Genomic DNA, 23829 nt, shown 5'->3' with positions numbered 1-23829 from the left:
TTGTATATATTTTAATATGATTTTATGTGCTTTAAACGTTTTTCTAGTGATATTACGACTTCAATATTTGTGGCGGACGGACGTAAAGTCAAATAAAATGACTTAAACTTGATTTTTATTTTTCCATATACTTTTTTGACAAACGACATATAATCGGGAACGACGTAAGTCGAGGTATACCTGTATTTGCAATGTAACTTGAAATTTTTCCTGCATATTTTTTTGTTAAAAATAGTTATTTTTTTTATCCCAAAAATTTAATACAATTTTTCTTACATAAACAGTGGTCAAATAACATTATACTGAAAGATATGTACTATACATTCTCTAAAATTTTGGTATTACAAAACAAATAATATTCTACTGGAAAAACATTAAGCAGGAACTGCCTGTAATATGACTATTTAAGTAAAAAATATATATTGTTTGATATTAATTAGATAATGCATAATACAGTAAACGAAAATTTGATCATAATAAACTGTATATAATGAATGAAAAAATCTCATAATTTTTTTTCATTCATTTCATTCATTTTTTTCATTCATTTTCAGTTTCATAATTAATCTTGGTACATGATTACAATGAAAATGTATTAATTATTTATGGTATATAATTTTTCACTTATTATTACAATATTCAATAAAATTTAAAATGAAAGTTAAAATAATATTGTATCAGAATACATAAAAAAATTCAACCATTTACACAATTACTACCAGTGCAAAATTTTTGTGTGCTGGTTCTAATGTAACAATTCTTAATAAAAAATGAATTATTTATTTGGCAATATATTTATATGATAAATCAACTTGCTGCATTATCAGTTATTTAAATTTCAATAGCTCAAGAAAAATAATGATTAAAATTATTTACTGTAACTTCTTGTAAAGAACCCACAAGTTATTTATGTTTTAAAATTAGTTTGAGATGGCTGTGGATTATAAGCTACTATGGATAATCTGTTGATTTTAAATTATAATACAAATCCACTGAAAAGGTTTTCTTTGTCTAAACTTTACTGGCAACATCTTTAAAAATCCTGAAAAAATCCTTTATGTGCTGCATTCACATGCTATTTTTTCTGGAAACCACTAAAAAGACACACACTTATGCCTTACCTTTAGTTTTCTCTTATTTTTTTAAAATCAATCCATATTTTTATTGATGTTTTTACATAATCCTAATTAAACTTACTTAAACCCTCTCTTGAAAGCTAATAAATTTCTGGTAATTTCCTCCTTTTTGTATACAATTCTCAGGAAGCTATTCAAAAGCAAACTGCAGAGTTTAGCCTACAGTGAATAAGAGCTAAGCATTACTCTTGATGTCATATCATTTGATATTGTAGTCATAAGCAACTTTCTTAGTAAAGTTAATATCAATGTCAAAAGCTAATTATTTTATTTAATACATTTTTACTCTATATCTACTATGGAAATCATTGCTGCAAGTCATACCAACCATATTGCCATACTGTACACATCTCAACAAGTTGTAATGAGTGGTAGGGAAAGCTAGAGCTAGTTCTGGGATCTGGGTGAAATCAATATAATAAAATGTTTGTCACTTTGCCACATCTAACCATTGCACATTTTTCAAGTCCCTCTTCAGTGGTATCATCTACAGCAGCGTTTTTCAACCTTCTTGAATATGCAACCCTTTACAAGTTAAAAAATTCTGGTAACCCCCCTAGGGCCACATTACAACTATATCAGTGATTTTAAAAACTATGTATTTAATTTTCTTTCTGTTGAGACAAATTATTGTTGATTTAAATGAAAATTTCAGAAGAATCGACAATAATTTAACACATAAAGCAGGGGTGTCCAACCCGCGGCCCGCATGCGGCCCAAGGCAAGTTTCAATGCGGCCCAATAAACGTGTAAACAAAACCGACAAATTTTTTATTTTTTTATTTCAACGGCATAAACAAAAAATAAGTTTCACAAAGCCGTAAACTTTTATACATATTTTATTTTTGAGTGAAAAGAAAATATTTTCAAATACTTGAAGATGTGTGGATGACGAAGGAATATTAAATAAAGCTGAAGTTGTGACTCAAAGGATTATAGACCCAAATTTGAGAAAAGAAGAAAAAGGCCAAAAGATAAAAAGTTGTGAGAAAGGTTAAATAGACATTCTGTAATGCAAATATTGACCCTTAATTATCCAACCTTTGTCACTACTTTTTATCTTTTGACCTTTCTCTCCTTTTCTCAAATTTGGGTCTATAATCCTTAGAGTTCCAATGCCAGCATTATTTAGTATTCTTTTCAGCATTGCAAGATTTGGCTACTTTGCGTCAAATTTGGCTACCCTTTTTTTAGTTTGGCGCAAAAATTATCATTTTGCGCATTGGCTACTTTCTGGGCTACATACTATTTATAAATATATTAGTCGAATAAAAATGTGCTTTAAAATGATGTTTCGTCGTTTTTTATTAATTAGAGACCCAAATAAAACAAATATTTGTGTTTTTAAATAAATTTTTGTTTGTCCCTTTTATAATAATTGAATTTATCTATTTCTAAGTAAAAATTGGAAGGGTCTGTAGAAGTAATTTTTTAAAATATCCTTTTTCGTGATAAAGTTTTAATACATATTACTATAATCTAGACATGTTAATTTTTAAATATACTTGTATATTTAAGGAATGGGTTACAAATAGGCCTATAATATATATACTTGTGGCCCCAAACTCCATGACTTCTTCCAATGTGGCCCAGAGGAACAAGAAGGTTGGACACCCCTGATTTAAAGTATGAAACTTCCTTTAATTATAACATTAGGCACAGGGAATTGTTGACTTTTTTTTTAGGATCTGAATTTTCAGCTTCTACTTTTCTACTTTTTATTTCCTTTTGAAAATCAGCTCAACACTTTTTCCGCTATCATTTTCTGGGATGGGCCGTAATTCTCGCTGAAATTGTAGTTTTTTTAATGTAGTGTAGGACCTACAAACACTTGTCTTTTTCTTCTACCCGCGACCCCCAGGGGGGGTCGCAACCCACAGGTTGAAAAACACTGATCTACAGGATAAGAGCTTTAATTGACACCTGAACTATATTTTTGTAAATAAGAACAAATGCCAATTACTAACAATAAAAGTAAGTCATACAACTGTCTATTGCCATTACAAAAATATGTTTACTTTACAAGTAACTTTGACACTATACAGTAGTTTTGTAATTTTACATTTGTTATTTATGTTTTATGTTTGTATGCAAGAGGCAATTTGAAAATGTTTTATCTCTAGAATTCTAAAGATCTGTTCTCCATACTGTCTGTACTGTACCATACTATCAAAAGTACTTATGAAGTAAACATATTTGCATAAGGCTGATAGACAGTTGTTTGACTTATTTTTATTACTCAAACTAAGTTGAACAAATGGAAAACCACTTTCAATTAATACAGTAGAGCATTGATTATCTGACCCCTGATTAACCATCACATCGGTTAACTGACTGTTCTAGTCAGCAAATTTCAAATGTCCGCTAGTGATGTGGCACTATAATATTTAGCTATGTCTTGGCTACTTTAATATTACTTTTGTTAAATTTTTGCATGTTTTAGCTGGCATCAACGGCTCGACCATTGAAGGGAGGCCAATATTTAAACAAGACTTAATTTTCTAATTATGAGTGGTTTGTTTCATGAGCAATAAAATAATTTTAAAATAATTTTTAACGATACAATAACAATGATTATTATTTTAAAAAAAATTTGTTAGGCTAAACATCCATGAAAATTCTACGCGAAATTGGTTAATAGCGATATACTAATAAACTAATTACATGGGATATACTAATATCCTAATATACTATACTAATAATGTATTTTTTTCCTTCTTTTAGGTTATCTAATTTTTTCAGTTAACTGGCCAACCTGAGTCCCCAATTGAGTCAGATAATTGATGCTCTACTGTATAAAGATTTTTGTAAATTTAAGATATTATTAAACAATTTTCAGGTTAGAAGTTAATGTTATGCAAAAATTCATTTAACTACTTTCTAAACAGTAAATGAAATAATACAACAGAATTTCAGCATTTTAATGGGCATGACAATCCATTTTAAGCTGAATATCACAACTAATACTAGTATTTTCAATATTTAATGAAGTTTAAGCAGTTCCTTTTCAAATATTCTTTTTTTTTTTTTCTTTTCATTTTACTTATTTTATAAAATTAAGTTTTGTTTATTACAATATTTAAATATTTTCAGAAATTCTTGTTTTGACTTTAGAAAATATAATATTAAGATAACGACAATGATCAGCTTAGTTTAAGGTTAGAGTAATACCATACACTCACTAATCTGAACTAATTCTTTTATGAGGTTGTTCAGATTATCAAGGGCTAATATAAAAACTAGAAAATAAAAAAAATTTACATTATTTTTAAAAATTTTCAAGTACATGTGCAAAATGTATTACAGTAAACCAGAACCAACTCAGACTAATAAAGAGTGAAGATTGTCCAAGCTTACGAAAGTATGAGTTAGAGGAATGTTTTCTCTGATAACATGGAAAAAAAAGTGGATATATAGTACAGTAATTTATTACAATCAGCTTTATACAAAGTCTTACTGAGTTTTAGTAGGTTTTACTGCTGAATTTATTATTACAAAAAGTGAGCTCAAAAAATTTTGTGACAATACAGTATACAATATTGTACAGTCTTTAGTAATTTATCAACTATAGTCGACCCCCCTATAACACTGTTGATTATTCTGTTTTATACGAATTCCATGTTGTACAAGTCACTTAGATTTTACAAATACGTGTGCCGGGCTGTGAACGGCTCATGTATTTGTAAAATCTAAGTGACTTGTACAACATGGAATTCATATAAAACGGAATAATCAACAGTGTTATAGGGGGATGTACAGTAATATAATGCATGGTATTGCAAATATTTCTGAATATCAAAANTATAAAGTAAATAAACAAAAATTATTACAAATAAGTTTACAATATATATATATATATATATTTGGAGGGTGGTGGTGGTCCTCACAATTATACCATCAACTCTAAACTCCCAACTAATTTCCAAAAGTTACATTCTATCATAAAAAGTTATAAAATCCTTAATACATCTCTATGATCATTAAACAGTTAATTTATTAACAGTTGTTAATAAATAGTGCTTTGTATATAGTAACATGTACTTTATATCCACATAACATATCAATATTACATTTATGATGTAGAGCAGTTAATTGTACTCTGCAATAAAGAGATTTGTTTTAAAAATGCATACAAAAATTTACAATAGAAAACAGGGAATAAATCTCAACACAATCTTGACAATGTCATTAATGCTTTTGTAAATTGGAGAATTGATTGACTAACCTACTATTAATATCCCAAAAGCATGTTTAATTAATTTAAGTGTTTTGCTTTAGGAAGCATTGATATATGATGATGTAATATCAGTTCCAAAGGCAACAATATTCAAGATGCAAATTCCATTTCTTGACACAAACCAGTTAGAATCAAGTGTAGATATTTTGAAAATGTTCTAATCAATTGAAGATACTTATGCAAAAAGCAAGCAGTTGCATTTTCATAAAGTTTTCAAGAATAGAAAAAGTGAATATAAATAATGTAGTTCTACTGCATATAGTAATAGTAATAGTAATACAGTGGAACTTCGGTATACAACCTTAATCTATTCCTGGTGTTTGGACTTATACCGAATAGGACATATACCAAACCAACCTTTCCCATAAGAAGTAAAGTAAAAATGATTAATCTGTTCTCATGTAAAAAAATGGCTGGCTTTAAACACCTCGCTTTCCTGGCTAGTTCCTGCTTGATTTTTCATAAGATCAGCATGTATCTTTTTAGCTTTCTCGCAAATAATTGCTTCTGATACGCTGTCATCAGCACACTGTTTTTCAGTTATCCAAAGCAAAAGCAATTTCTCAACATGATTTAATGTCTTCGATCTCTGTTTAGAAATTGATTTAACCCCTTTCGCAACATTAGCAAATTTAATATTGTCTTTATTTTTCATGATTGTCGATATCGTCATTCTCGGAAAACAGTTAAATCTCGAACACGCATGCCACCTTCATATTTCTCAACAATCTCTTTTTTCAGTTCCATTGTGATTCTAGTCATTTTTTTATTTTTCTGTTGCCTTTTTGCAATTCATGATTAATAAAAATAATAAAATTTTACTTACAAATTAAAATCAGAAGAAATTTAACAAAGTTATAAACCATGGCACCGCGAACTTCTAGTCTGGTCTAATACACCGATAGTGCTACTTGTTCATAGATGGCACAAATAATTGAATTAAGTCATATACCGAGCAAAATTTGTTTTGTCCAAACAGGACATATTCCGAATTGGACATATTCTAAAGCAGACATATACCGAGGTACCACTATAGTAATATAAGTTATACTATAAATAATGTAGATATTTTTAAAGTTATATAATTTTTTATATTTTGATTCATTATCTTAGTCTACTACATATGCTTATTGCATATTTTACAATTTAAAATGTTTCAATGTGTTGAATAATGGCAATACAAATCTTAAAGAGCTACCTTGTTTTTGCACCAGATAAGATTATTTTTGTACATAAATGTCTTCAAAGTATGTAAAAAATAAGAAAAAAATATAACAAAAAACAAATAGTTCATAATATATTTATTTATAGACTATGTCCAACTGCTTACATAATATCTATTCAGTAAAGCTCCCAACCAAGGGGCTTTTTCAAGATGTTTGCCTTCTCTTATGCATTTTTTGTTATAAAAAATAACTTACAGTTGGGTTAAATACAGGGCTGTGAAGTCGCGTAAAACTCTAACGACTCCAACTCCGACTTTTCCTTACCATCTGACTCCGATCAGGGGCAGACTTGTTACAGTAAGAGACCTGGAAATTCTGATGTCATCACGTGACCTCAGAATAAAAGATTCAATAAATAGAGTTCTAAAAAAATTGAACGTAGAAACTTTTTATTCCAAAGCTAAGTAATATATAAATATGTATTTGATAATTGTTATTTTCTTTCTGAAAGTGTAGCGCTCAGTCAAAAAATGACCCCTCCCAAATTTTGGACTCAGGACACCTTGAAATTTCAACATATGCAAAAGATTTGAGGTTTTTTCTATATGTGTGGATGTTAGACTGTGTGTGTGGAACATGATTTTGTTCATCCTGTTTGAAGCTAATAATTTCTGTGGTCAGAGTGATCAGAATCAGAGTTAGATGGTTTAACACAGGAATTAGTTATTAAGTGTCAAAGTGGTTGAACTAACTCGTGTCCCCATACACATTCTAACATCTTAGGTGAGAACATCTTAACGGGTTTTACTGTACTATTATAAAATGGCAAAAAGCTTACTTTGAGAATAGAGTTTTATTTTATTTTTTTAAATTTTGAACACTAATAACGATTTATTAAGAGATATGACACATGACCACTTTTATGTCTTCACCCTGTCGATCTTTAAGAACCAAAATTTAATAGTATTAATGCCCCTTTATACGCAAGCTACAGTGCCACATTTCATTTCTTAAACTTTACCCATTCTGAGATATTGTTTAATATCTCAGAACAGAAAATAAAGAAATTAAACAAATTAGATGCCAACACACACGTGCACAAATTTTTTCTCTTTTTTTGACTTTTTTGAGGGGTTTAGGTCTCCAAATGTGTAGATTTGCAAAAACTCAGAGAGTCACATTTGACACAATTTCAATACTTTTCCACTTTATATACATAACAAGTTGAGAAAGTAAAAAGGAGTCTGGAGTCAGCAGATTTTTGACAACTTTGACAATAACTAAAATGCCAAAACTCCACAACTCTGACTCTACAGTCCTGCTACAGTATTTGTTGAAATATGGAGTATGGTTGATGAAGTAGAGATGCAGATGCAATATGATGGAGGAAGATGGACAAGAAAAGACAAAACGGAAATTGTTCATGAATCAACAAAATCTGTTTCTCATAAAGATGCAAAAAGNACCTAAAATTATATCAGTATTTATCTTAGTAAACAAAGAACAAAAACAAAATACAAAACAAAAAAAAGCAACATTTAAAATTTAGATATACTCTGTTTTTTAATCTCTTTAACATGTTTAAAAACAGAGCATTATCTATAAAACAAATAAGACAATACAAATAAAATTAATTAAATATCGATAAGTATAGCAAAGTGTCATTTATTCATTGCTTAGTATAAGTCACTAAAATTCCTCCATCATAGTTCACATTTTACAACTGCAAGGATCCTAATACCATTAGTATTCTTTGGAAATAATCTGTTAGCATGTGAAGTATAAATTAACTGAAATTTTGTTTTCTTTAAAAAAAAAAATCACTTTAAGACAAATTTTTCAAACTTTAACGAATCTGTAGAAATGATTTTACAGTGTGTATAAATTAGTTAATTCCAAAACTAATTTGACAAAAGTGGGATTCAGAAATGATAAATTGGTTCTTAAAGATAAATATATTCTCCTTTCAGAGATTTATGCAAAGCAATTTCAAAATATTCAAACATCCTGAAAGGGATAATATCTAACATCTGTTCAGGGGTGGATCTACATAGGGACTAATAGGGCTTAAGCCCTGGGAATCCAAGTGTCAAGGGCTCACAAAAAATTGAATTAGCATCGTAAATTTTTAATACTTTTACATTAACAATGAGCAGTTATCATATAGTAAAAAATAGTTAATAATATAATAATAATGATAATTTATATTATCATTTGTATTAACAAAAAATGGGGCCTCATTGGACTTCAATAAGCCCTAGGCCCTGAAAACTTAGATCTGTCTCTGCATCTGCTGATAGTCTTCTCTCATAATTTGAATATTTCTAATCTTATAATTCACTATTTAAAATTCATTCATTATTTAAATCATATCAAATATTACCAAGAGATAGCATAAGGGCTATATGCTTAATATCAATTTTAACATAGTACAAATTATTGCATTTAGCAATTGCTTCATCAAATTAGCAATTTTCATGCTTATTTATTGAAGATTAGTAGTTTAAATCATCTATGATGATGCTTTTTATTTCTATCTTTAATGTTTGTTAATATAATTCACATTTACATAATGAACTATTTCAGTACATGAATATTTGAGATTATGAATTAAAAATTCAAAATTAATTTCATTATGACTATTTTTTTGTTTTGTTTTAAGATATATTTTTTGAAAGAATGCTTCCACTTTTAATCTTTACTACTGATGAATAAACATAACAATGAAATAGTTAAGCTTATCAGTCATCAGTTTTAAAAAAAAGCCAAATTTTAATAAAATTTTCAACAAATTCTAGTATATATGATGTATTTTCATTTTCTTTATTATAAACAAAATATTGACAACTCTGAATTAACAGTACTTTATAAAGATTTGGTAAATGCAAATTTAAATTTTATAAATTATAGATTAATAGAATTATTTTTCATTGATTAAGAACAACACAAAATAAAATAATTATTTATACATTTTTTGGATTTAATTTTAATATATAACATTCTTAAACAAAAATTAGATTTAATTTTTATTAGACAATTATTCCTAAAATTGTTCAAAAATTATTTTAAATTAGTATTGTTCTTTGTAAATAATGTAAAATATATTTGCATATAGATGTAAACAATAAAATATATTATTAGAATTAAGATATAAAAATAAATGTCAATATTCATTTTAGTAAAATAAATATTTATAAATTTTGATTTATTGAAGTTTGCAATATATTTAAATGTTTGACGCATGTCTTATCAATTAATAATAAACTCCACAACTAATACTGGACTTGCTTTCATTTTTTGCCTAACAACTAAATTATATTGGAAAAAAAATCAATAAAAAAATATATTGGAATATGTCTAAAACAGATGGTTAAATTTTTGCAAATCAATAGACATTCTGACAAGATATCTTTTAAAATTGTATGTAATACTGAAAAACTGAAAACAAATACAACAGAAAACTAACTCAAAGTATACTCAAAATCTAATGTAAAACAATAAATCAAGGTACTTCATTATCACTTTTACTTATGATGCTAATTTATATCCCTGTACATCATTATACAACAATTATATATTAAAATGCATGGATATACTTCATACTCTGGATATACATACATACACACACACAGGATGTTAACCTTTATCCAGTGCAAAAGATCTTTCCAGCATTGCATGACTACTGTATGTATCATACATAGTGCATTAATTACACTACAATGTTTAAAATAAAACAAAATAAGGAACATTCACAAAAAGAAGTGTGTGTAAATCATGTAATAGTTCTGAGGTAAAACCTAAATTTTCCAAACAAGAACAAGATACAAATTAAAAATGTGATCTTGACAAATTGTGGCAAACATAATGCCAATATTTTTCATAAAAGCCATCATCATGAAGTCTGTTAATTAGTAGAGCATTGTAATAATATCATACTCAAAACACTATGAAACAATTATACTTGTACTTTATGGGAAAACAAGATGAAATGCATGAAAAGCAGAACCAAGCTTTCTAGCTACTCAACACTTATGCACATTTCTAGATATGTTAAGATAGAAGCTGGTCAAGTTAAGCTGAAGTTGCCAGATTTATGAATGTGTTCAACAGTATAATTTCTAGACTATACAGGCAGTAGTCTCAACAGATAGATGTATGTCTAGTGTATATTTCTGAAGGTTGATCATGGTGTATAACACTTAAAGATAGTCAAGATATAGTCCAAAATAAGTTTACAAGTACCAAAATATGCCAACTCTCCTTGAAGTCTTGCCTTGGCAACAAGAAGAATGGCATCAAGATGGATTAGTTATAAAGTTTCACCAAAGAAGACTATACTAAAAAAACCTTTGGTCTATAGCAGGGGTGTCCAACCCGCGGGCCGCATGCGGCCCAAGGCAAGTTTCAATGCGGCCCAATAAACGTGTAAACAAAACCGACAAATTTTTTATTTTTTTATTTCAACGGCATAAACAAAAAATAAGTTTCACAAAGCCGTAAACTTTTATACATATTTTATTTTTGAGTGAAAAGAAAATATTTTCAAATACTGGAAGATGTGTGGATGACGAAGGAATATTAAATAAAGCTGAAGTTGTGACTCAAAGGATTATAGACCCAAATTTGAGAAAAGAAGAAAAAGGCCAAAAGATAAAAAGTTGTGAGAAAGGTTAAATAGACATTCTGTAATGCAAATATTGACCCTTAATTATCCAACCTTTGTCACTACTTTTTATCTTTTGACCTTTCTCTCCTTTTCTCAAATTTGGGTCTATAATCCTTAGAGTTCCAATGCCAGCATTATTTAGTATTCTTTTCAGCATTGCAAGATTTGTCTACTTTGCGTCAAATTTGGCTACCCTTTTTTTAGTTTGGCGCAAAAATTATCATTTTGCCCATTGGTTACTTTCTGGACTACATACTATTTATAAATATATTAGTCGAATAAAAATGTGCTTTAAAATGATGTTTCGTCGTTTTTTATTAATTACAGACCCAAATAAAACAAATATTTGTGTTTTTAAATAAATTTTTGTTTGTCCCTTTTATAATAATTGAATTTATCTATTTCTAAGTAAAAATTGAAAGGGTCTGTAGAAGTAATTTTTTAAAATATCCTTTTTCGTGATAAAGTTTTAATACATATTACTATAATCTAGACATGTTAATTTTTAAATATACTTGTATATTTAAGGAATGGGTTACAAATAGGCCTATAATATATATACTTGTGGCCCCAAACTCCATGACTTCTTCCAATGTGGCCCAGAGGAACAAGAAGGTTGGACACCCCTGACATAAAGTATGAAACTTCCTTTAATTATAACATTAGGCACAGGGAACTGTTGACTTTTTTTTTAGGATCTGAATTTTCAGCTTCTACTTTTCTACTTTTTATTTCCTTTTGAAAATCAGCTCAACACTTTTTCCGCTATCATTTTCTGGGATGGGCCGTAATTCTCGCTGAAATTGTAGTTTTTTTAATGTAGTGTAGGACCTACAAACACTTGTCTTTTTCTTCTACCCGCGACCCCCAGGGGGGGTCGCAACCCACAGGTTGAAAAACACTGATCTACAGGATAAGAGCTTTAATTGACACCTGAACTATATTTTTGTAAATAAGAACAAATGCCAATTACTAACAATAAAAGTAAGTCATACAACTGTCTATTGCCATTACAAAAATATGTTTACTTTACAAGTAACTTTGACACTATACAGTAGTTTTGTAATTTTACATTTGTTATTTATGTTTTATGTTTGTATGCAAGAGGCAATTTGAAAATGTTTTATCTCTAGAATTCTAAAGATCTGTTCTCCATACTGTCTGTACTGTACCATACTATCAAAAGTACTTATGAAGTAAACATATTTGCATAAGGCTGATAGACAGTTGTTTGACTTATTTTTATTACTCAAACTAAGTTGAACAAATGGAAAACCACTTTCAATTAATACAGTAGAGCATTGATTATCTGACCCCTGATTAACCATCACATCGGTTAACTGACTGTTCTAGTCAGCAAATTTCAAATGTCCGCTAGTGATGTGGCACTATAATATTTAGCTATGTCTTGGCTACTTTAATATTACTTTTGTTAAATTTTTGCATGTTTTAGCTGGCATCAACGGCTCGACCATTGAAGGGAGGCCAATATTTAAACAAGACTTAATTTTCTAATTATGAGTGGTTTGTTTCATGAGCAATAAAATAATTTTAAAATAATTTTTAACGATACAATAACGATGATTATTATTTTAAAAAAAATTTGTTAGGCTAAACATCCATGAAAATTCTACGCGAAATTGGTTAATAGCGATATACTAATAAACTAATTACATGGGATATACTAATATCCTAATATACTATACTAATAATGTATTTTTTTCCTTCTTTTAGGTTATCTAATTTTTTCAGTTAACTGGCCAACCTGAGTCCCCAATTGAGTCAGATAATTGATGCTCTACTGTATAAAGATTTTTGTAAATTTAAGATATTATTAAACAATTTTCAGGTTAGAAGTTAATGTTATGCAAAAATTCATTTAACTACTTTCTAAACAGTAAATGAAATAATACAACAGAATTTCAGCATTTTAATGGGCATGACAATCCATTTTAAGCTGAATATCACAACTAATACTAGTATTTTCAATATTTAATGAAGTTTAAGCAGTTCCTTTTCAAATATTCTTTTTTTTTTTTTCTTTTCATTTTACTTATTTTATAAAATTAAGTTTTGTTTATTACAATATTTAAATATTTTCAGAAATTCTTGTTTTGACTTTAGAAAATATAATATTAAGATAACGACAATGATCAGCTTAGTTTAAGGTTAGAGTAATACCATACACTCACTAATCTGAACTAATTCTTTTATGAGGTTGTTCAGATTATCAAGGGCTAATATAAAAACTAGAAAATAAAAAAAATTTACATTATTTTTAAAAATTTTCAAGTACATGTGCAAAATGTATTACAGTAAACCAGAACCAACTCAGACTAATAAAGAGTGAAGATTGTCCAAGCTTACGAAAGTATGAGTTAGAGGAATGTTTTCTCTGATAACATGGAAAAAAAAGTGGATATATAGTACAGTAATTTATTACAATCAGCTTTATACAAAGTCTTACTGAGTTTTAGTAGGTTTTACTGCTGAATTTATTATTACAAAAAGTGAGCTCAAAAAATTTTGTGACAATACAGTATACAATATTGTACAGTCTTTAGTAATTTATCAACTATAGTCGACCCCCCTATAACACTGTTGATTATTCTGTTTTATACGAATTCCATGTTGTACAAGTCACTTAGATTTTACAAATACGTGTGCCGGGCTGTGAACGGCTCATGTATTTGTAAAATCTAAGTGACTTGTACAACATGGAATTCATATAAAACGGAATAATCAACAGTGTTATAGGGGGATGTACAGTAATATAATGCATGGTATTGCAAATATTTCTGAATATCAAAAACACTCATTAATTATAATGAATTTATAATTATAATTTTTCTATTGTGAAGAAATTTTCAATTAACTGTACAAAATTTTTGTACAGTTAACTTCAAAAATTTGAAAAAATTCGACTTTTAAGTTAGCTGGGATTACTGTATTTTAACTAAAAATGTATAGTACTTAGTAATTTTTTAAAATTTATCATATTTTTTAAAATGATTTCTTTTACTTCTTTTTGTAAGCTGGAACATTTAGCAGAAAAATTAACAAAATTTATTCATATTAAAGTGAGTATGGATTGGTGACATTGTACTGTATTTTGCAAAGTTAATATCATAAACATTGGACTATTAACGCTCAGAGTGAAATGAGTTTATATAATATATATATAAAATTTAATAATAAATGCAAAATTATTATGATTATTATTATATAAAGTTGAAAACTAGAATTTGAAAGACAAATATTTTATATTGAAACTTATAAAAATAATTCAGCAGATTATAATTTGAGATCCACTACTTCACAAAACCAATGAACCGGCAATAAAAAAAGAACTACTCACTTTGTGAAGCAAACTATCCTACAATCATCAACGACTAAGTAAAGTTTACGATCCGTTCCAAAAACGTGCAACTCGAATTTTAGAACACCAGGCCTGAGGACGTCCTTTTAAACACGAATGAAAACATTTGTTTCTCAGAGCAAGTAGTCCTTTTTTATTACCGGTTCATCAATTTTGTAAAATAACAAATGTCAGATTAATATTAATCAGCATTGGGGTGTCATTTTTAAGATTCTAATTTTTACAGCCATACAAAATATATGATATAATTTGTTTGTTTTATTAAAAAAAAAAAAATGCATACATAAATAATAGCAAACGTTTTTACTTATACAGAATATTATATTTCAATTCTGTGTTCAATTCATTTGAAAAGATTAGTAGACATATATTTCCAACTCTACATTCTACTAATTAGTTAATGTAAAATTAAAATTATACAATTTTGTGTTNACGTGAATGGTGTTTGTATGTGGTGGTAGCCCCAAGTCTCCATTCGTGCATAGGGGTGGTTGCGTCTCGATAGCTATAAGGGTGCGAGAGATATGAGGCTGAAAGTGGTTGAAAGTGGCTTTCTATTTTGAATGTTTTGTTCAAATTTAATTCAAACATAAAATTCGAATATTGGTTCAATTATAGAACGATTGTAAACGTTCCAGAAAATTGTTAAAATTGAAAATAGTTCGTTTGACTGGACGTAAAAATTCTCTAATTAGTCTGGAAACGGGGATCTAATTCTTGCATTCTGTGAAAACGGGTAAGGTTGGCTATAATGTAATTATCTTAATCTTCACTATCGTTACTTTTTGCCCAGCGAAGTGGGTCCTTGCAGCTAGATTCTAGATTACTTAGAAAAACAGTCTTTTATATATAAAAAACCTATATTACATACAAATAAAAACCCAGCGAAGCGGGACCTTGCAGCTAGTACTTTAATAAGTAGACAGAGAAAATTTTTATTTGCACTGGTTAGTGACATTTTTCTTGACTAATTAATCCTTTTAATTAAGATGATTAGTCAAGGAGCATTGCTTTAAAATGATCACTAAAATTCAGGAATATTGCTTGAGTGATAGGAATGACTAAATTTCTAACTTGTAAAAAATTAAAGCTTCTCACCATACCGGGTTGTATAACAAAATACACTCTATAACCAATAACTGACATGAAATATCCAAAACTGGCAAACATTCTAATGGAAAAAACAAGTTTAGCTTGGGGAAGATCCCAGGAGGGGCATCGAAAACATCTGCCAGTTTTGGATATTTCATGCTGGTTATTGGTTATAGAGTGTGTTTTGTTTCTAACTTGTATTTTTTGTTAACAAAATCTATTAATATGAAACTATAAAAATCAACAGAAATAGCTTTAGTTGTTCACAATAATGAAAAGACCAAAAACCTGGAAATGCTTCCTTGAATGAAACCAAAATAGAGATATCAATGATGCTTGTATAAAATGCAAAAGCTGCATTATCTTTGCATCATCTGAAGTTGCCCCCTGCTTTTCTGTTTTGCTAGAAACCTTGAATTCAATAAAAAGTGGAGGAGCTGCCTCTTTTTCTTTGCTAGTGTATTCAATTGTACAGGTATACGTCGCCTTACGTCGGTAATTGGTTCCAGGAAAACGACTTAAGTCGAAAAATGACGTAAGTCGAATTTACTTGTCTTCGAATCTACTTGTCACTAGGCTAAACCATAAATTACTATTCCCGGTTCTGTATTTTATTTATTAATGCATTTTTAATAATATATGGTTAATAAGGATCTATTTTAAGCTCACAAACAAATAAATTTTAGTTTTTAATAGAGTACAGAAAAAAGTAATCTAAATTTACGAATGCATGTACTGTACTGTAAATAAAGTACATAGTTATAAATGTATATATTTTAATATGATTTTATGTGCTTTAAACGCTTTTCTAGTGATATTACGACTTCAATATTTGTGGCGGACGGACGTAAAGTCAAATAAAATGACTTAAACTTGATTTTTATTTTTCCATATACTTTTTTGACAAACGACATATAATCGGGAACGACGTAAGTCGAGGTATACCTGTATTTGCAATGTAACTTGAAATTTTTCCTGCATATTTTTTTGTTAAAAATAGTTATTTTTTTTATCCCAAAAATTTAATACAATTTTTCTTACATAAACAGTGGTCAAATAACATTATACTGAAAGATATGTACTATACATTCTCTAAAATTTTGGTATNTTAATTAGAGACCCAAATAAAACAAATATTTGTGTTTTTAAATAAATTTTTGTTTGTCCCTTTTATAATAATTGAATTTATCTATTTCTAAGTAAAAATTGAAAGGGTCTGTAGAAGTAATTTTTTAAAATATCCTTTTTCGTGATAAAGTTTTAATACATATTACTATAATCTAGACATGTTAATTTTTAAATATACTTGTATATTTAAGGAATGGGTTACAAATAGGCCTATAATATATATACTTGTGGCCCCAAACTCCATGACTTCTTCCAATGTGGCCCAGAGGAACAAGAAGGTTGGACACCCCTGACATAAAGTATGAAACTTCCTTTAATTATAACATTAGGCACAGGGAACTGTTGACTTTTTTTTTAGGATCTGAATTTTCAGCTTCTACTTTTCTACTTTTTATTTCCTTTTGAAAATCAGCTCAACACTTTTTCCGCTATCATTTTCTGGGATGGGCCGTAATTCTCGCTGAAATTGTAGTTTTTTTAATGTAGTGTAGGACCTACAAACACTTGTCTTTTTCTTCTACCCGCGACCCCCAGGGGGGGTCGCAACCCACAGGTTGAAAAACACTGATCTACAGGATAAGAGCTTTAATTGACACCTGAACTATATTTTTGTAAATAAGAACAAATGCCAATTACTAACAATAAAAGTAAGTCATACAACTGTCTATTGCCATTACAAAAATATGTTTACTTTACAAGTAACTTTGACACTATACAGTAGTTTTGTAATTTTACATTTGTTATTTATGTTTTATGTTTGTATGCAAGAGGCAATTTGAAAATGTTTTATCTCTAGAATTCTAAAGATCTGTTCTCCATACTGTCTGTACTGTACCATACTATCAAAAGTACTTATGAAGTAAACATATTTGCATAAGGCTGATAGACAGTTGTTTGACTTATTTTTATTACTCAAACTAAGTTGAACAAATGGAAAACCACTTTCAATTAATACAGTAGAGCATTGATTATCTGACCCCTGATTAACCATCACATCGGTTAACTGACTGTTCTAGTCAGCAAATTTCAAATGTCCGCTAGTGATGTGGCACTATAATATTTAGCTATGTCTTGGCTACTTTAATATTACTTTTGTTAAATTTTTGCATGTTTTAGCTGGCATCAACGGCTCGACCATTGAAGGGAGGCCAATATTTAAACAAGACTTAATTTTCTAATTATGAGTGGTTTGTTTCATGAGCAATAAAATAATTTTAAAATAATTTTTAACGATACAATAACGATGATTATTATTTTAAAAAAAATTTGTTAGGCTAAACATCCATGAAAATTCTACGCGAAATTGGTTAATAGCGATATACTAATAAACTAATTACATGGGATATACTAATATCCTAATATACTATACTAATAATGTATTTTTTTCCTTCTTTTAGGTTATCTAATTTTTTCAGTTAACTGGCCAACCTGAGTCCCCAATTGAGTCAGATAATTGATGCTCTACTGTATAAAGATTTTTGTAAATTTAAGATATTATTAAACAATTTTCAGGTTAGAAGTTAATGTTATGCAAAAATTCATTTAACTACTTTCTAAACAGTAAATGAAATAATACAACAGAATTTCAGCATTTTAATGGGCATGACAATCCATTTTAAGCTGAATATCACAACTAATACTAGTATTTTCAATATTTAATGAAGTTTAAGCAGTTCCTTTTCAAATATTCTTTTTTTTTTTTTCTTTTCATTTTACTTATTTTATAAAATTAAGTTTTGTTTATTACAATATTTAAATATTTTCAGAAATTCTTGTTTTGACTTTAGAAAATATAATATTAAGATAACGACAATGATCAGCTTAGTTTAAGGTTAGAGTAATACCATACACTCACTAATCTGAACTAATTCTTTTATGAGGTTGTTCAGATTATCAAGGGCTAATATAAAAACTAGAAAATAAAAAAAATTTACATTATTTTTAAAAATTTTCAAGTACATGTGCAAAATGTATTACAGTAAACCAGAACCAACTCAGACTAATAAAGAGTGAAGATTGTCCAAGCTTACGAAAGTATGAGTTAGAGGAATGTTTTCTCTGATAACATGGAAAAAAAAGTGGATATATAGTACAGTAATTTATTACAATCAGCTTTATACAAAGTCTTACTGAGTTTTAGTAGGTTTTACTGCTGAATTTATTATTACAAAAAGTGAGCTCAAAAAATTTTGTGACAATACAGTATACAATATTGTACAGTCTTTAGTAATTTATCAACTATAGTCGACCCCCCTATAACACTGTTGATTATTCTGTTTTATACGAATTCCATGTTGTACAAGTCACTTAGATTTTACAAATACGTGTGCCGGGCTGTGAACGGCTCATGTATTTGTAAAATCTAAGTGACTTGTACAACATGGAATTCATATAAAACGGAATAATCAACAGTGTTATAGGGGGATGTACAGTAATATAATGCATGGTATTGCAAATATTTCTGAATATCAAAAACACTCATTAATTATAATGAATTTATAATTATAATTTTTCTATTGTGAAGAAATTTTCAATTAACTGTACAAAATTTTTGTACAGTTAACTTCAAAAATTTGAAAAAATTCGACTTTTAAGTTAGCTGGGATTACTGTATTTTAACTAAAAATGTATAGTACTTAGTAATTTTTTAAAATTTATCATATTTTTTAAAATGATTTCTTTTACTTCTTTTTGTAAGCTGGAACATTTAGCAGAAAAATTAACAAAATTTATTCATATTAAAGTGAGTATGGATTGGTGACATTGTACTGTATTTTGCAAAGTTAATATCATAAACATTGGACTATTAACGCTCAGAGTGAAATGAGTTTATATAATATATATATAAAATTTAATAATAAATGCAAAATTATTATGATTATTATTATATAAAGTTGAAAACTAGAATTTGAAAGACAAATATTTTATATTGAAACTTATAAAAATAATTCAGCAGATTATAATTTGAGATCCACTACTTCACAAAACCAATGAACCGGCAATAAAAAAAGAACTACTCACTTTGTGAAGCAAACTATCCTACAATCATCAACGACTAAGTAAAGTTTACGATCCGTTCCAAAAACGTGCAACTCGAATTTTAGAACACCAGGCCTGAGGACGTCCTTTTAAACACGAATGAAAACATTTGTTTCTCAGAGCAAGTAGTCCTTTTTTATTATCGGTTCATCAATTTTGTAAAATAACAAATGTCAGATTAATATTAATCAGCATTGGGGTGTCATTTTTAAGATTCTAATTTTTACAGCCATACAAAATATATGATATAATTTGTTTGTTTTATTAAAAAAAAAAAAATGCATACATAAATAATAGCAAACGTTTTTACTTATACAGAATATTATATTTCAATTCTGTGTTCAATTCATTTGAAAAGATTAGTAGACATATATTTCCAACTCTACATTCTACTAATTAGTTAATGTAAAATTAAAATTATACAATTTTGTGTTCTACTATTTTATATATAAATTTTTAATAATATAAAGAGAAGATAGATATAACCTTTACCATAAAAATTACAAAACTGAAAATTTTAAAAACAAAGGAATTAAAATTTTGTTCTCTATTAAACTATATCATTTTATTACTTTCATTATATTATTAAACTATAAAAATGAACAATTATTATTATGTAATAAATATCTATTATGCAATAGACAAAAAATGCAAAAATTCATCACAGCTATGGAGAAAAAAGTTAATTATATCATTTTAAATTACAAAAATTTAATAAATGTAAATCTACGCCGTCTTTGTTAGTGGCGCAACGGTTTTAAAACTTTACACTTTCTATACTTTAACCTTTAATCCAAACCGTAGTTTTGCATTATATTATGGTTTCAATAGTCATTACATAATCAGTTTCATTTATTATAAACATTTTAGATTGACCTTAACAAAATTAATAAATGATAAAATATTAATTTTATTAGGAATAAAAATATAAAGAAAATTCTTTTATTTATTTGACATTCAAATATCTTGTGCAGAATTTAATTTGTATCCAATTTTTCTTCAGATGTTTCCATTGCAATCTTATAAAATCTTATTCTTAAATTAATAAAATTTCGTATTTGATAATAAACAGCTGTAGATGTTTTGATTTTGAATACAATTTCTGAAAACGACACATTAAATAATCAATTAATTACACAATTCTGACGTAATTAACTTTTTAAATCAATTTCATAGTTTAAATATTTAGCATTTTTAAAGATTTTATATTAATATTTCCAGTTTTAATTAAATTATTTGAATATTTTTCCATTTCTGCACATTTCCACAGCGTAATTTTTTAATCTGAGAAATTAAGAAATAAATTTATCTGAAAATTTTCCCATCAGTTTACATTGGGAACAGTTATGTTGCAATTGCGTTAAAAGAACCGAACTTGGGTCTAAGCGTAGGAAAAGTTTATAAAATTTTAAATAAAGAAAATTAACATAAACTTACTCGAATTCATTAGTTGCCATGATAACAGAGTTGTTACATTCATATTAAGTTACTTTGATATTTACGATTGACATCATTCCGCCTTTACACTTTTAATTACTCATTTCCTTTCTAAGAAATTCCTACAAACTTCTTCCGCCATCTTCCTATACATTTATAAAATAAATTTTCGTTATCGATTCCGTCACCAGATGGAAGCACTACATATTTTCAAACTTGATTATTGACGAATTAAAATTCTCGTTTCAAAATACTTTAAAAAATTATTTTATATGGATAAATTATTTATTTAAAAAAATTATCTTACGTTATTTTACTATATTCGTTAGTACTACAATCGGTCACGATATTTTCATATTGATTATGCTGTTTTTTTTATATAAGTGTGTAGGCTATATATAATGTGTACTATATGTATAAATGACCTATCGAGCGGTATAATAATAAAACTTCATGTTTTTATTATTAATAAATTATTATATCTTCCTCGGTATGAGGTAATAGAAAAGAAATAAGTTTAAAATATTAAAATATTTTAAGCTTATTTTCTTGTTAAATAGAAGTATTAGATGTAGTCTATACGAAGTTAATATGCAAATATACCATATGCAACTTATATAAACTGCAATATTCCGTAAATTTCTGCGTAAAATTATATCGAGTGATACCAACGGGAAATGACTCAATATCATTCATAATTGCGTATAGGAAAACACCAATTGGATTATCCGCAGCCTATTGTCGGCTATTGTTATAAGTGCTAAACTTCTGTTGTTCGTTATTTATAGCAACTTATATAAAATACCGAAATTTCGGAAGTTTATAACGTCTAAAATTCTTCTAAAATTAAAAATGTAATGAATTATGTAGAAGACAGATTTCAGATAAATAGAAATTAATTTAGATTGTTTGAATATAGTTTAATTTTAATTTCGTTTAAAAAGTTTAAATTGTAATTAGATTTTATATATAAACAACTAAATTTAAGAGTTTTGTTAGTGTAGAAATGAGATTTTTTTTTTTATTTGTTTGTTGTTCAAATGTTAATTTAAAAGTGGTATCGTTTATTTTAAAATTTATATATTTCAATGCAGAGCGATTTTGTTTAAAAATATTAGCAAAAAATCGTTTAATGTTACCGTTTTTCTATAACTACTATCATTAAGATAGCAGGTACAGAAAAATGTTCTGGAAGAAAGAAAAAATAAAGGTAAAAAATATCCGTTTTGTTAATTGGAGAGTGCAAAAGTTAAAAAAATATATTATTTCATTGCTTTTCAATATACAAAAAATCTATTTTTTTCTTATTCATGGAGCATGCTTATTCATATATTTACTTATGCATAAGGATTTATTTTAGATTTCATTCTGTTATAATATCATTATACAATTTTTTGATTCAGAAATTTAATTCTTAATTTTCGAAAAAAAACTATTTTAAGGTTAGAAAAACTAATTTTTTTAAAATAAAAAGTAATGAAAGATGAGAAGGAAACAGAATATTAGATTATTTTGCAAATTTAAAACTCTCAATTAGTATAAAATATCATTCTTCCTTATAATTAAAAGATTAAGTTAAAATAAAACAATGTCTTTATTTCTTGCAACATAAGTACTTTTGTTTCAATATTTGTGATGACTTCTATTATAATTTCCTTGATTTAATTGTTTTATTTTCCTAATAAAATACTTCTTTCTTGTTTATAATATTATTAAGTGTTAAGTTAAATTAAGTTTATTAAGTAATTTATTTAAGGAACAAAATTTATATGTTCAATAATATTTTAAAAAACTGATTTTGTTTTTAAGAGAAAAAATCTGAAAAAATATTCTATTAAAATAGAAATTCAATATGATAAATTTATTTATAAACTTTATAATCTTCAAATATTCCAAAATTGATCTTAAAATTATTTTAAAACTTAAATTCGACTTTAAAAGAGTATTTTGGAAATTATTACAAGAATTTAGCTGTAAAATTGTAATACAGTATTAATTATAACAAATATTTATCTTCTTGTAATGCATGCATGGTTTTAGATACCTATTTATATAATTTTTAAAGAAATTTTTGCAATTTTCAAAATTACATATGAAAAATTGGTTAATCCAGACATTACATCTTAATGTAGTGTCAAATTTTGAGATTTTTTAAAAATATGAGTCTATACAAAAAATAGTATTTTTCTTTATAAACAAAATGCAACCTAAAATAGCTTTCCGGAAAAAGGTCTAGCTTGCAGGAAATAGGCATTTAGTTTTAAAGGGACAATTTGAAAGATTTCAGGCAGGATGTAGTGAGACAAAGAACGAAAATAAGCATTAAAAATATAGAAAAATAAACGCATGGCACTAAAGAAACGGTCATGAAAGATATGATGACAATTTATAAAATTTTTAACCATTAAGTATAAATATTTTTCAAGCGACAAAATCACAAGGTAATTTTTTAAAATTCTATTATATCCTACTAATACTGTATGTAAAATGAATTTAATACACTAAACTTTTAAACAGAAGAAAAATTTATTTCGTTTTATTGACATTTT

The 23829-nt window shown here is 27.3% G+C and overlaps 1 protein-coding gene across 1 annotated transcript in view; it reads right to left on the bottom strand.

Moving 5' to 3' along the window:
* The window catches only part of LOC111621426 (alsin-like), a 58272-nt gene extending 36843 nt beyond the window's left edge, over positions 1 to 21429 (bottom strand). The window contains exon 1 of the mRNA XM_023363560.1: positions 21281 to 21429. Within this exon, the coding sequence (XP_023219328.1) occupies positions 21281 to 21300 (20 nt within the window). The 5' untranslated portion in view covers positions 21301 to 21429. The remainder of the gene's footprint in view (positions 1 to 21280) is intronic.
* Positions 21430 to 23829: the final 2400 nt, after the last annotated feature.

Source organism: Centruroides sculpturatus, unplaced genomic scaffold (genome assembly GCF_000671375.1).
Source record: "Centruroides sculpturatus isolate CEXI.00-Female unplaced genomic scaffold, Cexi_2.0 scaffold270, whole genome shotgun sequence".
In the NCBI taxonomy this organism is placed as follows: domain Eukaryota; kingdom Metazoa; phylum Arthropoda; class Arachnida; order Scorpiones; family Buthidae; genus Centruroides; species Centruroides sculpturatus.
This window is presented reverse-complemented; position numbering and strand designations above follow the sequence as displayed.